Here is a 14,239-nt window from a genome sequence, read left to right as displayed (position 1 = left end):
TCCAGACATAAATAAATGGATTTCCCGACTTTAGCTAAAGTAGGGTCCCTAACTCTCTATTTGGTCACATAAATCAGCATTTAATATTGGTCCCTCTAATGAATCTGTGCGTGCTTCAGTGCGGATATGAATACCCATGCAATTTGCAGAACTAGTTGACCTGATTTTGAGGGTCAGGTTGGAAAATTATGATTGCCTGGTATTCATTTTGTGAGTTCAAAAATATTCTTGTTTCCCTGTTATTGTTTACAGTGGTTCAATAGCACAGTGGAACATCCATTTAGCCCCTTGAAAGAAGCACTTCAGTTTTTTAAATTATTAATAGAATGAACTTTTTTATTCTCTTTATTAAAATTCATGCCATTAAAATAGCAGCTTTGAAGCTTACAATAAAGCAAATTACCAGTAAATTGAAATGATAATTTGTTCAGTTTTTTCAACACACTTCCTGTCTCTGATTCATTTCTTAAATACTGTCAGATCTGTTTTCTTCAGTTGTACTGTTTTTTTTAAATGCCCATTCCTGGTTAAACTATGGCTTTGCTAATTATTTCAGCAAGAGGGTAGGGGTATTTTGTTTTTGTTTTCTTGTGGGGTTTTTTGCATTACCATTTTTTCTACCTGTTACCATCAGGGAGGGAAATGTGCTAATAAACTGTCATCCTCAATTAAGTTTAAAACACAAGGTTTGGGTCTGAATCAGTGAACTGCTGCCAACATTGTAACAAAGGCTCTGTCAGCATGTGACATTCCCCAAATAATATAGTCTTTCTTCACTCCTTCTCTTATTCAACCCACTCTAAAACATCCTTTCCGTACTCTTCTTCCTCCCGAAAAATCCATTCATTCTTTCACCCCCAGTCTCTCTTTCCACCACATCCATTTTCTTTGATTGGACATGCTTCCCTCTTCCTGGAGTACAGTGATTCCTGTTGCAAGTGGCCCCTACTATGGCCTTACCACCTATTCTTTCTCTTCTACCTGAGGCCCTGCCCACTCCTCTTTTATTGAGCTCCCCAACCCCAGTCCTCTTCTTTCTCACAAGCCCTACCCCCAGTCCTGGCTGGAAATCAGAGCCAGGCTATGGTAAGAACCATCCAGATAGCCTGGGACCTGGGACCCTCTACCACTCCTGTGCAAGGGTTTGGGATGCCCTCTAGCCTCTGTCCTGACCCCTTTGGCTATGCTGTCCAAGACACAGGGAGGATCTGGGGCTCCCTGGATGGCTCTTATACCATCTCATAGAGCTGGAAGGGACCTTGAGGAGTCATTGAGTCCAGTCCCCTACCTTCACAGCAGGACCAAGTACCATTCCTAAATGCCCCCCCTCAAGGATTGAGCTCACAATGCTGGGTTTAGCAGGCCAATGCTCAAACCACTGAGCTATCCCTCCCCCCTTGCCTGACTCTGGCTTCTGGCCTGGCCAGGAGTGAGGCCTCGGGAGGAGGGTGGGGAGAGGAGCAGGGCATGGAGTCTCATGGCAAGCAGAAGCTAAAGCCAATCTGAGCCCCTTCTTCCCACCAGGAAGAGGCTTGTGCTGCCCCTGAGCCTTGGTTGAACTCAGAGCAGCATTGCAGAGAATCCAGGACAAATGCTGTCTGCAGTCAGTCAGCTCAGGACTGAGACTTGAACTTGGCATTTTGGAACTGTCCTACCCAATTTGGTGGTTACCTGAGTGTCAGGTACTTGATGAAGTGGGCAGCAGGTCCCTTCTAATGATTCACTTGGGAGATCTCTGATGGGGCTGGATGTGACCAGAACTTTCTTACTTGAGGTGAGTGGCAGAAGGGAGTGAGTGTGAAATCTCCTGGCAGAAGGCAGTGGATGAAGGTGGCATGATTCTCCTGATGATGGTGAATCAGGGTGAGCTCCAGTTTTCCTTCAACTGTGAACTCTTCCAGTTCTGACCTGGGGCTGGCAGGCAGGCTCCAATATATAAACATGGCAGCAGATTAGTCCCATTTTCTCCTCCTGGGGCACAGCTGATGAGGGTTTAGTGAGGTCAGTGGAGGGTGTAGGGAGGTCAGTGGAGTTATTGCAGTTTTACACATGCAACTAGAGTCAGAATTAGACCCACTGATTTCTGTGAGAGCTTGACATTTCTATGAGTAAAATTTTGCTTCTGTGTACAGTACAGGGAACAGTAAGTAGAGGCCCCAATGTTTCTTTTTGGATTACTCTTAAAAGTGAACTCAAGAAATGAAAGTTCAAAGGACAATAATGTTTAGAAACAGGGTGCAGAATGGTTTTTTTTTTCAAGTTTGTGTTTTTCCAATTTCCCCCCTCTTCCCAAAAAATGAGACTGTATCTATTATAAACCCCTTGATTTCCATGCCATATCTGCCTATTTCTCACAAAAACTGATTTGCTTCATATGAAGGATACAAGTTCAAAGCAGCATGCAGAGAAACAGTTGGGATGCAAGTTAATTAATGTCCTATCATGAGGTCACCCAAGGTTGCCATGGCTGCACATCATCTGAATAGCAAAGAAAGGCCTGAGTCTCCACTCGATTACACCAGTGCGAACCCAGAGTAAATTCACTGAAGTCAATGAGTTACATCAGTTGAAAACTACTGTTAAGGGAGCTCAGTCTCAAAACTTGTAATAAACAATCACTTCTCCTGTAAACCAAATTGTAATGAACTCCAATGTTTAAAGCATAAACACAGAATTGCACACTAATGTTTAGCAAGGTTTGTTTCAGAGCCTCCCGCATACCACATTTAACTTGGACTATTTAATGGGACAATACCCATCATCTGGTCTGACCACCTGCACATTGCAGGCCAGAAAAGCCATCCATCCACCCCCATAGAGATGCCTAACTTGTGGCTGAGCTATGGAAGTCCTCAAATCCTGGTTAAAAGTGGGGGTGGGAAACCTAGCATCTCTGGGCCAGACCCAATGCCATAGTCCAGAAGCCCCCCCTCAAACCTTGCCAAAGCCTGGAGCTGCAAGCGCCAGCTTGCCTGACTGCAAGGGGGAAGATAGGGTTAAAAATCTGGTTGGCTCCATGCTGTTCTCAGAAGCACCTGGCATGTCCCTTCAGCCCCTAGACATAGGAGCGATCAGGGAGGCCCCCAGTACCAGCTTTGCAGCTCGCATTCTCTGGGAAGAGCAGTCACTGAGAGATGTGGGAGTGGCGTCTGTGGTCACAGGCTGTGCCTCCACCTAGTGACCACACATACAAGCCCTTATGAGAGCAGCACAGAGCCAGGGCAGGCAGGAAGACTGCCTTAGCTTTGCTGCAATGCCTGCTGAGAGCTGAGGGTGGTAAGAGCTGCCCAGCACACTGAACTCCTTGCCCTAGCCCTGAGCCTGATCCCACACTTCAACCCCCTTGCCCTCCAGCCTGGACTCTTGCTCATCCTCATCCTCAGCCCTGTTGTGTATTGGGTTTTGTAGATATAGATCTCGTTGTTGTTGTTGTTATAGTAACTGAGTTAGGTCATTAGGGGTGAGCCCAGCTGGTTTGGGCTGGTGCTAGTTAGTTATGTGTTATGGAATGAAATGGATACTTGCAGCCACTACAGCTTTCTGTGTTTCAAGCAATTTATTTCTAAACTCTGTAACTCCAAATGATATAACAAAGTGTCAATGCGGCAGGGACACCTGTGCTGTCTCCAGCAACAGAAGAAGTAGAAGTCAATGTAAGGAAACATTTTTGCTGTTCTGCAAGGTGGGGGTGAGAACTGAGTGTTAGACTGGAACTAAAACCAGGGTCTGCTTTGTTCTGATGCAGTGAAGCCCAGAGGCTGGGAGATTTTAAAGGGGGGGGGGAGGAAGGAAGGTGCAACAGCCATGCCTACAACAGCCATGCCTACACTTACAGGGCCACTGGGACTTTTTGAGGAGACTATAGAGCAATGGCATGTATATACTGAGCATTTCAAGCTTTTTTTTATTGCAGTAAGGAAGAGAAGAAGGTGCCAATTTTTTAAAGTGTTGCAGGAGCTAAGACCTACTCTTTGCTACATGGTTTGCTGCATCCTGTTAAGCCAGAGAACAAATCTTACAGTGATATTGTGGAAATCCTGGGGTCACATTATGCTCCAAAATCAATGGTAATTGCTGAAAGATATAGGTTCCACAAAAGAGACCAAAAAGAAAGTGAAACAGTTGTACAATTTGTAGCGAATTTGAAAAAACTTGCAGTATACTGTGAATTCTAGGAGATGTTAAATAATGTCATATGTGACAGGAAGGCTCAGATTAAGACCTTTAGAGGCCCTAAGAACTGAAAAGATTATGGTGCCCCCTCATATGTAATTCAAAATAAAAACAATACTATGCCGTAAAATTTCTCTTTTGTGTGTGTGTGTGTGTGTGTGTGTGTGTGTGTGTGTGTGTGTGTGTCCCTGCTGTGCTGGTGCCTTAAGCACGTGCTTAGTTTGCCTATTGGATAATCCAGCCCTGATGACAGGTTAGTGTGTGGCCTGCACAATGAAGCTATACAGAAGAGGCCCAGCTCACCCCACAGAAGGCTATTAGTATTGCAGTCTCCATGGAACTGGCCACACAGGAGGCGCAATACCTCACTGCACCCCTTAGGGAGCATGAAGTGTCCTAAGAACCTGCGCACAAAACAGTGGGGAGCCAGGAATGTTACCACTGTGGTAAGCCGGGTCACCATGCATCAAAATGTTGTCACCCTCTCAAAATGTTAGTCAACTTCGCTCATTTCTCAGACTATTGCACTATTACAGATAGTTTATTTCACAGTTAGCCACACTGTTAAAACCACTTCATGAACTCCTTGGCCAAAACAAGGCCTGGAAGGAGATGGAAATGTGATGTTGCATTTAAAAAAGCTAAATGTGCATTGCTAAACTTAGAGGTCCTGACACATTTTGATCCATCCTTACCTTTACAATTGGCTTGCAATGCCTCCCTCTATGGAATTGGAGTGGTCTTGTTACACATTTGCCTCCAGGAGAAGAGAAACGAACTGCTTTTGCTTCACGCACCTTAAGCAAGGCTCAATTCAAGCATGAAACATTGGGAATAATTTTCGGGCTACAGAAATTTCATCAGACCCTCTTTGGACAGAAGTTTACACTTCTCACTGACCACTGACTGCTGACTGCAATTTTTAGTTCACACACAGGCATTCCACCACTGGCCCCTAGTTGTATGCAACAATGGGCTTTGTGGCTTTCTGGACACACACATGAGATCAGACATTGGAAATCCACTCTGCATTGCAATGCAGATGGTCTCTCAAGGCTGCCTTTGCTAGTCAAACATCAAAATATTGGCCAGAAAGAAATCTTCTATGAACAGTTTGAACATGCCTATCACTGCTGTGCAAGTAAAGAGAGCAACTCATGTTGACCCACTACTATACCAAGTTATGGACCTAGTGATGCATGGAACATCTCTATGGGATTCTTAGGTCTCACATGACCTTGTTCTCTACATGTCCAGGAGGATAGAGTTATCAATCCATTCTGGGTGCTTGTTGTGGGGAATGTGTCTTTACTCTAACGCTACTGAGACAACAGATATTAGAACAGCTACATTCAGGTCACTGTGGAATGATGTGCATGAAAGAAATTGTACAAAGCTATTTTGGTGGCCTGGCTTGGAGTGTGCCATTCAGGAGAAGGTAAGAGCTTGTATTTCATGCTAGGATGTGAAGAATGCACCTTTACACCCATGGGACTAGGCTGAAAAAACATGGCAACTAGTTCACTTTGATTTTCCTGGCCCATTTGAAGGTAACATGTTCTTGGTGGCCAGAAGTCTCTATAATGATGTCCACTATTGCTGAGAGTTCTATCCAAAAACTATGTGGATACTTTAGTTATATTGGTCTTTAAAATATAAGTGAATGACAATGGTCCGCAGTTCATCTCTCTGGAGTTTGGAAATTTTATGAAAGCAAATGGGATTCATTACATCACTTCAGCACCATATCATCCCTCCACCAATGGATTTCTGAAAGGTTTGTGCAGACAATGAAACAAACTCTGAAATTGGCTAGAGGACATTCACTGATGCAAAAGCATCTGAACACCTTACTATCCTACAGAAACACACCTCATGCTACAACCAAAATGTCCCCAGACTTACTAACGATGGACTGCTGAAACCTTCTGAACAACAACAAATTGTGCAACGTCAACCACAAGGTCAAGTCATCAGGCATGCATCCAGAGCAAAAGTCTGAACCTTTAGTCTTGGAAAGCTGGTTTTGGCTCAGAACTATGCTTCTGGAGCTAAATGGGTCCCTGCCACTGTCATCACTCAAACCGGACATGTTCCCTATACTGTCTGGACTGCAGAGGATCTCATCTGGCAACGGTATGTAGATAAGTTGTTGCCAGATTATGCCTGCCTCCAGGACACATCTCCGGTTGAGTTGCCTGACCTCACCACTACCAATGAGCTGCCAAATCATGAATCACCTGTTCCTGACTCTCCTCCTCCATCACTCCCTGCGGCGAACACAAATCCCCTCCTTGAGCAGGCTGATCCAACAGTGTCACTTGTTTGTGCTTCAAGTCCCGAGCCCATTCTCAGGCCCACACCCATAACACCTTCAAGTGCAAGAACACCAGACATCTACCATTATCCACCTAGACAAAGAAGGCCTCCTCCATGGCTGGACCTTTAGTTAAGGTTAACCCAAGGTTACGGAGCAAAATAATCCCAGGGATTAGCGAGGAATTGAGGCAGTCTACCCTCATTCCCTAGTTTAGTGTTTGTTTTATTTAAGGGAAGTTCTTATTAGGAGTGGAGGAATATGTTGTGTATTGGGTTGCTGTAGATATAGATCTCGTTGTTGTTATAGTAACTGAGTTAGGTCATTAGGGGTCAGCCCAGCCAGTTTGAGCTAGTGCTATTTAGTTCTGTGTTATGGAATAAAATGGCACCTTGCAGCCACCACAGCTCTCTGTGTTTCAAGTGATTTCTTCCTAAACCCTGTAACTCCAAACAATATAATGAGCCCGACCCCAGACTCTGCACCCCAACTCCTTGTGCCAGTCTCCACCTGAACACCTCATTTTTGGCCCTACCCCAGGTCCTAGGAAAAGCACTTAGCTTCTGCACCCCCCACAGAGCTATGTTTGGTCCGCAACTGATTTTTCTCTAAGGCTGTGTCCAGACTCAGGGGTTTTTTCGAAAAAAGTAGCCTTTTTTCGAAAAAACTTCCCCTGCATCCAGACTCAAGCCGCGTTCTTTCGAAATTAATTCGAAAGAACACGGCTTTTCTTTCGATGGCGGTAAACCTCAATTTACGAGGAAGAACGCCTTCTTTCGAAAGTTCCTCTTTCAAAAGAAGGTGTTCTTCAATGTAAATAGGGCTTCTTCGAAAGAGAGCATCCAGACTCACTGGATGCTTTCTTTCGAAAAAGCAAGCCGCTTTTTCGAAATTTCTCCGTGCAGTCTAGACGCTCTCTTTCGAAAGAGGCTCTTTCGAAAGAAGCCTGCAGTCTAGACATAGCCTAAGGGTCAATGACCCCTGTTAGAAAACGAGTTGCCATCTTAAAGACTTAAAGTTACAGAGAATCTAACATTACAGAGAATCTAACAATCAAAATGACCCATGCTCCATGCTGCAGTGGAAAACAGAAAAACAGTGAGTCTCTGTCAATCTGATTTGAGGGAGATTTTCTTTCCAATCACACACATGGTGATGAGTTAGACCCTAAGCGTGTGGTCAAGATCAGCCAGGCAGATACCTGGTGGATCTTGACCAGAGAAAGAATTCTCTGTAGTATCTCAAGGTATGTCTACACTAGAGAGGTTTTTTTGGAAAAATTGCCATTTTTCAAAAAAATCTTCAATTATGTCCACACTGCAATCACATTCTTCTGAAAGAAAATTGAAAGAACTGAGGGGTTTTTCTGACATTGGTAAACTTCTTTCTACAAGGAGAAGCTTTTTTCTGAAAGAGTTCTTTCAGAAAAAGGTGTGTGTGGACGGGAAGAGGGAGTTCTTTCAAAAGAAGAGGAAAGAGAAAAAAGCACCGGTTCCCTGGTGGCCACTCCATCTATAGTAATCAAAGCTTAAATGTGAGATAGCGTCCATTCAGTCTGGATGCTCTCTTTCGAACAAGCAGATCACTTTTTCAATGTGCTTTGGCGGTGTGGACACTCTCTTTTGGAAGAAGTTTTTTCAGAAGATTTCTTCCAGACAAGCTTCTTCCGAAAGAAGCCTGCAGTCTAGACATAGCCTCAGAGTCCTGCCCATCTGGTGTCACCAGGAGTTGGAGATGTTTTCTGCTAGCAGTTGCTGATTGGCTACATGCCATTCTAGGTAGTCTCATCATACTATCCTCTGTGTCTTTGATCTAACTGACATTGCTATTTTGCAGCCATGAGTTCCCACTGAAAGGTCTGATACTAGGACACTCCATAAGCTACAATATCAATGATTAGCAGTAGAGTCCAAGTTCTTAGTATTACAGGGAAAGGAATCTGAAAATCAGAGAAGTATGCGGAAGTGTGCTTGGTCCATAAACACACATTTAAGGTTAGGTATTTCCCTACATGCTCCTACCTACATGTAGCTCCCCAGTGCTTTCCCTAGCAGGGTGCAGGGCCCAGGACGATCATCTCATCCATCTCAGGCCCTGCCCCCACCCTGCCCCAACTCTTCCTGACTCTACTCTACCCCTGCTCCACCCCTGCCCTCACTTTTCCTGCCCCTGTTCCATCTTCACCCTGCCCCCACTCCACCTCTTCCTCTAAACCCCCTCCTCAGAGTGACATGGCCAGGAGGGTTAGCAGGGAGCCTGGTGATGGCAGCTGGGGTCCCTTCTTCCCCTGCCTTCACACTCACTGGTGGCAGTGGGAAGCAGAGTGCCCCAATGAGTTGGGGTGGCAGTCCCATCCCTTCTGCAAAGCCCCCTTCCTGCATGCCCAGCTGGGTGCTGGGGGAGCAGAGCAGGCAGGAGCCCAGTTGCTCTGCTTCTCCCTGCTGTTGACAATGAGTATGGAGGGGGGCCCAACCCCTGCTGTGGCTGCTAAGCCCCCTATTAGGGTACGTCCAGACTACATGCCTCCGTCGACGGAAGCATGTAGATTAGCCAGATAGGCAGAGGGAAATGAAGCCGCGATTAAAATAATCGCGGCTTCATTTAAATTTAAATGGCTGCCCCGCTCTGCCGATCAGCTGTTTGTCGGCAGATCGGGGCAGTCTGGACGTTCCCCTGTCGCCAGAAAACCCTTTTGTCGACCGCCCCGTTATGCCTCGTGGGATGAGGCATAACGGGGCGGTCGACAAAAGGGTTTTCTGGCGACAGGGGAACGTCCAGACTGCCCCGATCTGCCGACAAACAGCTGATCGGCAGAGCGGGGCAGCCATTTAAATTTAAATGAAGCCGCGATTATTTTAATCGCGGCTTCATTTCCCTCTGCCTATCTGGCTAATCTACATGCCTCCGTCGACGGAGGCATGTAGTCTGGACGTACCCTTAGTTCCCCAGGACACCCTGCATGAGGCCCGGGGTAGCTGTCCCAAACCCTATGGATGGGATGGCTCTGTAGCTCCCTTTGACCCTAATGGGATATGCTTATAGCAGGTTATAAAAAGTTAGTGAATGAGGATGCCATTGTTTCCAAATCAGTGGTTACAAGCGGTAGGAATGAATGATTTCTGTTGCATACGTATGTATTTGTGTGCTTATTTCATAGTTGTAGCTAAAATGTACTGCTAGAGCTGTGGTAACTTATCCCAGTGTGTAATAGCTCACAGTGGGAAGGTGGTGGGGGGAGGGGATTTGGACATGGGTGCTGTTGTGACTACTCTTGAAATGCAGAAAAGGAGTAAAAAGTGACTTTAAATAGACTGAATTGCTAACATTCCAAATTTGACACTTCTTGGTTTCCTAAATGACCCCTCAGCCTTCTATCTAATTGTTGTATCTGTTCTACACTAATTTGGAAGCTTATATTCACCAGTTGTTGTAGTGGGCCCAATGGTCAAATTGATCTCCTTTCTCTTCCAGTGAGATGGTCCTACTACTAGGATGAAATAAGCAGAAGTGTTATAGCCACTATCACACTTCATTGCAGGTTATGCACTAGAAAAGAGGGATCACAAAACAGCAGGACACTGAAATAATAATTGCAGAGTTGATTTTGTGAAGTGTGCTGCTGCCACAGAATCCCCTTAGGGACATAAGGTTCCAGTTGTTAATCATATCTTGACGTGCTTTTTTAATTAAAAATGTATTCATTTTTGTTTAGAAAAATATGAATTAACCAGAGCTGCTTAAGCCAATGTTCCATGAACAGAATAACTGAATGATAATTGGTAACTTTGCTTTGCTTGCTTTCAGGGAATTGCGTAGCCTGGTCATTGAGATGGTCTTGTCAACAGATATGTCAGGACATTTCCAGCAAATTAAAACAATGCGACATACTTTGCAGCAGACAGAGGGGTACGTTATTTTCTATTCTGTTCTTCAGCAGTTTTTAAATGAGCTCGTGCACAAAAGACTTCAAATAGTTGTTTTTGTTCTGTGATAACTGGAGCATATCCTTGATTTGACAGGATAGACAAAGCCAAAGCCATGTCTTTGATACTACACGCAGCCGACATAAGCCATCCAGCAAAATCTTGGGACCTGCACTACCGGTGGACAACAGCATTGATGGAAGAATTTTTTCGACAGGTGCCATTTTCAAAATATGTTAACGTAGTTAAAGTATAACTTACGCTGTTAGATATCTTATCATTCCACCTGTGAGAATGCTGTGAGTTATAATTCAATAGTGTGATCAGAATTGTGCTTGCCTTACTCTCACAAGTAGTCCCACTGGCTTCAATACAACTACTCATGTGAGTAAGATGTTGGTTAATATCTATTTCAGGTAATTGTAGGCTCCAAAGCATTCATTTTTTTCTTCCCTCTACAGTATTATAATTTGTCAAGTTGATTTCACTCTTTAGATAGAGATCTGTACACACTCTGAACTAAAAAGAGGCATTGGGTAGGAGGGAGTACCTGGATATGTGAAGGATGTGTGTTCAGCAAAGAAGGCAGATGAATGTTATATCCATGTCATATTACATAAGTCTTCCCTTTTCCTGTTATTATGAGCTAGTGCTGTGAATGTCTCATATAGATATGATGGAATTTTTCTTTCAGGCTCTATGAGGCTACTCAGGCCAATGGGAATCTTTCTATTGATAACGTGGCTATAACTTTGGGCTCACACAAGTAACACAGCAGTGGAGCAGTGTTTTTTGTTGTTGTACAAAAGATAAAATACATCTTTTTAAATGTGTGCTTGTGTACTATTGCCAGTGTCTAATTTAATAGCAACATATGTTTATTTCACGGAGTTATTTTTTCTAGTAACAAAGAATGAGTTTATCTTGAATCAGTGAGGAAGCGCAATTAATGTTATTTTTTAGTAAAGAGGAAGGGCTTTGATCATGTTTACATTCATTCTTTCTGTTCACTCCAAACACCCTTGGCTCGTAAAAACAGAACATATTCTACTGTCTAACAATGATGAGGGTGGGCAACCATTTCAAGTAGTGAAACTTAAAAACAGGACATTTCAGGTGCCTTGCTAGAATTGTTTTGGATCCTAAGATGACATGTGAAAAACTGGATTTGTTTTGATAAAATGACCATCTGTGGTCACTTTACATATTAACTACAAGTGAGGGATATTTTTTTTCTTTCTGTTGAGAAAAATATATTTTAGACTCCTCCTTTTTCTTCATCTCAATATTGAACATCATTTTGATTTGGGTTATCAGTGTGGTGACATGGTATCCAGCCAAAAGAAGCAATAGTGGAATGGGGAAAAATCAGCAATTTAATAGTGGCGGCATTTTAGAAAACTACATTTTGCTGGCTCCCATGTTTTCCTAATGTTCAGTTTATTTTATGCAGCTAGGTTATGTCCTCAAAAGCACTATGGGAGAAATAGCCCTTGATAGAATATGCTAGACAATTCTTAGGAAGAGATTGACATTTCAAATTTAACTTGCATTTAAATGGGAAGCTTTTAATAAGGTAGGCATAAGCTGATAACCAAAAGGATAAAGGCAATCCTCACTGTTTTGTACAGCATTTGAATAGTTCATTTTAGAGCACCATAATTATTTTGAATAAGAACATAACGTACGAAGATAAGAATGGCCATACTTAGTCAGACCAAAGGTCCAGCTATCTTCCTATACTGGCCAATGCTAGGTACCCCCAGAGAGAATGAACAGAACAAGTTCAAGGCAAGGAGAGCAAGGAGGTTGCCCTGGGTACTGCACGGGCAAGGCCCTACTCTGCCCGGCATTCACCCTCCCAGCTGCTCTTTCACTGCCCTGGCTGGGAGCCGCCCAGCCACGCAGCACAGCCGCTGTCAGTGTGCCACCTTGGGCCCCACAATTTTTGGTCAGGCCAGGGATTACCAACTGAAATTAATAGGTAGATATTTTAATGAAAATATATCCATCCAAAAGGAAAAGAAAGAAGAATACATAGATCTTTCAGAGTCTTCTTGAGTTACAAGTGTAATCAAAACACTCTCCCCCGTATGTGGGAGATAGGATCCACCATGCCTGGGCCCTGCATGCTGTTTAAAACAACAACAATTCAATTAAAATTGGACCTAGTGTCCCAGCAGCAGGAAAGCTGTTACAGGAAGAACCATCAAAAAATGCATAAAACCTAATTTAGACACATCATAGCACCGCTACTGACTACATCTTTGACAAAGCAGATAAGGAAAGGCAGATACTAGCTTCTTGGCCTTTTTCTATGTTATATTTTCAAACAGAATTAGTCATACATTAAACTGGAATGGGGTCAGGGCAATGAATCGGTCAGGAAGTTACATCATCTGCCCAGGAGAGTTCTCCCTTAGTTCCTAAAGATGCTCAGTATTGATTTTGAAAGTAAACTTGGCAGAATCTTATTGATTCTTTGATTTGCCTTTGAGAGTGACAACTGGTGCCTTTAATCTAAATAATGAACAGACCCAGTTTTGGGGAAATGTTGAGCAGCAGCAGATCATTAATTAAGTTCAATATTAGTTCCTGAAATGTGGAGTCACCAGTTGGTGTCTCTTACCATAAATGGAAATGATGATGATATAGAATGCTGGAGGAAAGGGGAGAGGTCATCAACCCAGAAGAAAAGGTCAGAAACAAGTCACTGCAAAAGCATTTTAGATATAGGGAGGCAGGGAGCATAGGGAGACAATATAATTTAGCCCGGGGCAGTATCATTAACAACATACAGTTCTGTACTGCTATGGTATGGAGAGCATAGCCTCAGGTAAAACTCTAGATACTACTTTATTATTTCAATGTAAAATGGCACAAGCTCATAAATAAACTGCGCAGAGACTTGAGTTTTATAAAGGCAATTTTTGTCATTGAAATGTATTTAAACATTTTGTAATGATAAACATGTGAAACTCAGAGCATCTTCATTTCAAATGTAGACAACAGAAACTGGGATAATATACACTCAGCCGGGACAGGATTTAGGCTGCACATATCTCTAATATGAACAGTTCTGGTTGATGTTAACGTAGATGAACCTCCACAGCCTCTAAAATATGTTGCAAACAAGCACAGTCTGGGGGGCAGGGGAGAGGGGAAGGGAGGGAGAGGAGAGAATAAGAGAAGAGTCTAGTCTTGCGGTCTGTAATAGTCAAAATTCCCACCCATCGAGGTCAGTGCCTTTACTGTAAGAACAGCAGGATCTGGTCATAACATTTAGGTGAACTCGGAGCCCATGGAAAGTAGAAAATGTGCTGGAATTTCATTTCCTTTTTCCATCCAAATGGGGAATTAAATGATAATAACTATTTCATATTAGTTTGGTGTGTCTTTTTTCTGTCTCAGCCAAAGCCAAAAGGTGCACATCCACACATAAAGAAAAGTAATAATATAAACTGACAAGCTTACAGTGTCTGAAAATGATTGAGTTTAAGTTTTATGTGACAACTTAATACTTTGTTTTAATTGAAACTGGTTTGTACATACCTAGATGTTAATTAAATAGATGTAATTAAAGCAGCACTTGAAATATAATATCAAGCACTTGAACTCTGACATCCAGCTTGATGTCTGTTAACCAGCCTGTAAATGTGATGATAATTAGGACTGACAGGGAACTGGAAACTTTTTTTCTAAGATTGTTGCCTTCTATACTACATTAGTCAGTCAAAAAGGTTAAATTTTGAATAGTAAAACACTGTTCATGTTAGAAGACACAAGTTTGATAAAGAAATTTCAAGACTTCTGAACTTACGTATTT

At 43.2% G+C, this 14,239-nt stretch overlaps 1 protein-coding gene across 5 annotated transcripts in view; it reads left to right on the top strand.

Annotated features, from left to right (window-relative positions):
- PDE1A (phosphodiesterase 1A) overlaps window positions 1-14,239 on the top strand; it is a 289,140-nt gene that overhangs the window by 232,027 nt on the left and 42,874 nt on the right. For all 5 annotated transcript variants that reach the window (XM_075933755.2, XM_089779787.1, XM_025183938.3 and 2 more), the window contains 2 exons: window positions 10,295-10,396; window positions 10,510-10,630. In XM_075933755.2, the coding sequence (XP_075789870.1) occupies window positions 10,295-10,396; window positions 10,510-10,630 (223 nt within the window). The remainder of the gene's footprint in view (window positions 1-10,294; window positions 10,397-10,509; window positions 10,631-14,239) is intronic.

This window comes from Pelodiscus sinensis, chromosome 7 (genome assembly GCF_052426305.1).
Source record: "Pelodiscus sinensis isolate ZL-2025 chromosome 7, ASM5242630v1, whole genome shotgun sequence".
NCBI classification, from domain to species: Eukaryota; Metazoa; Chordata; order Testudines; family Trionychidae; genus Pelodiscus; species Pelodiscus sinensis.
The sequence above is the reverse complement of the archived record's forward strand: the minus strand, read 5'-3'. Positions and strand labels throughout refer to the sequence as shown.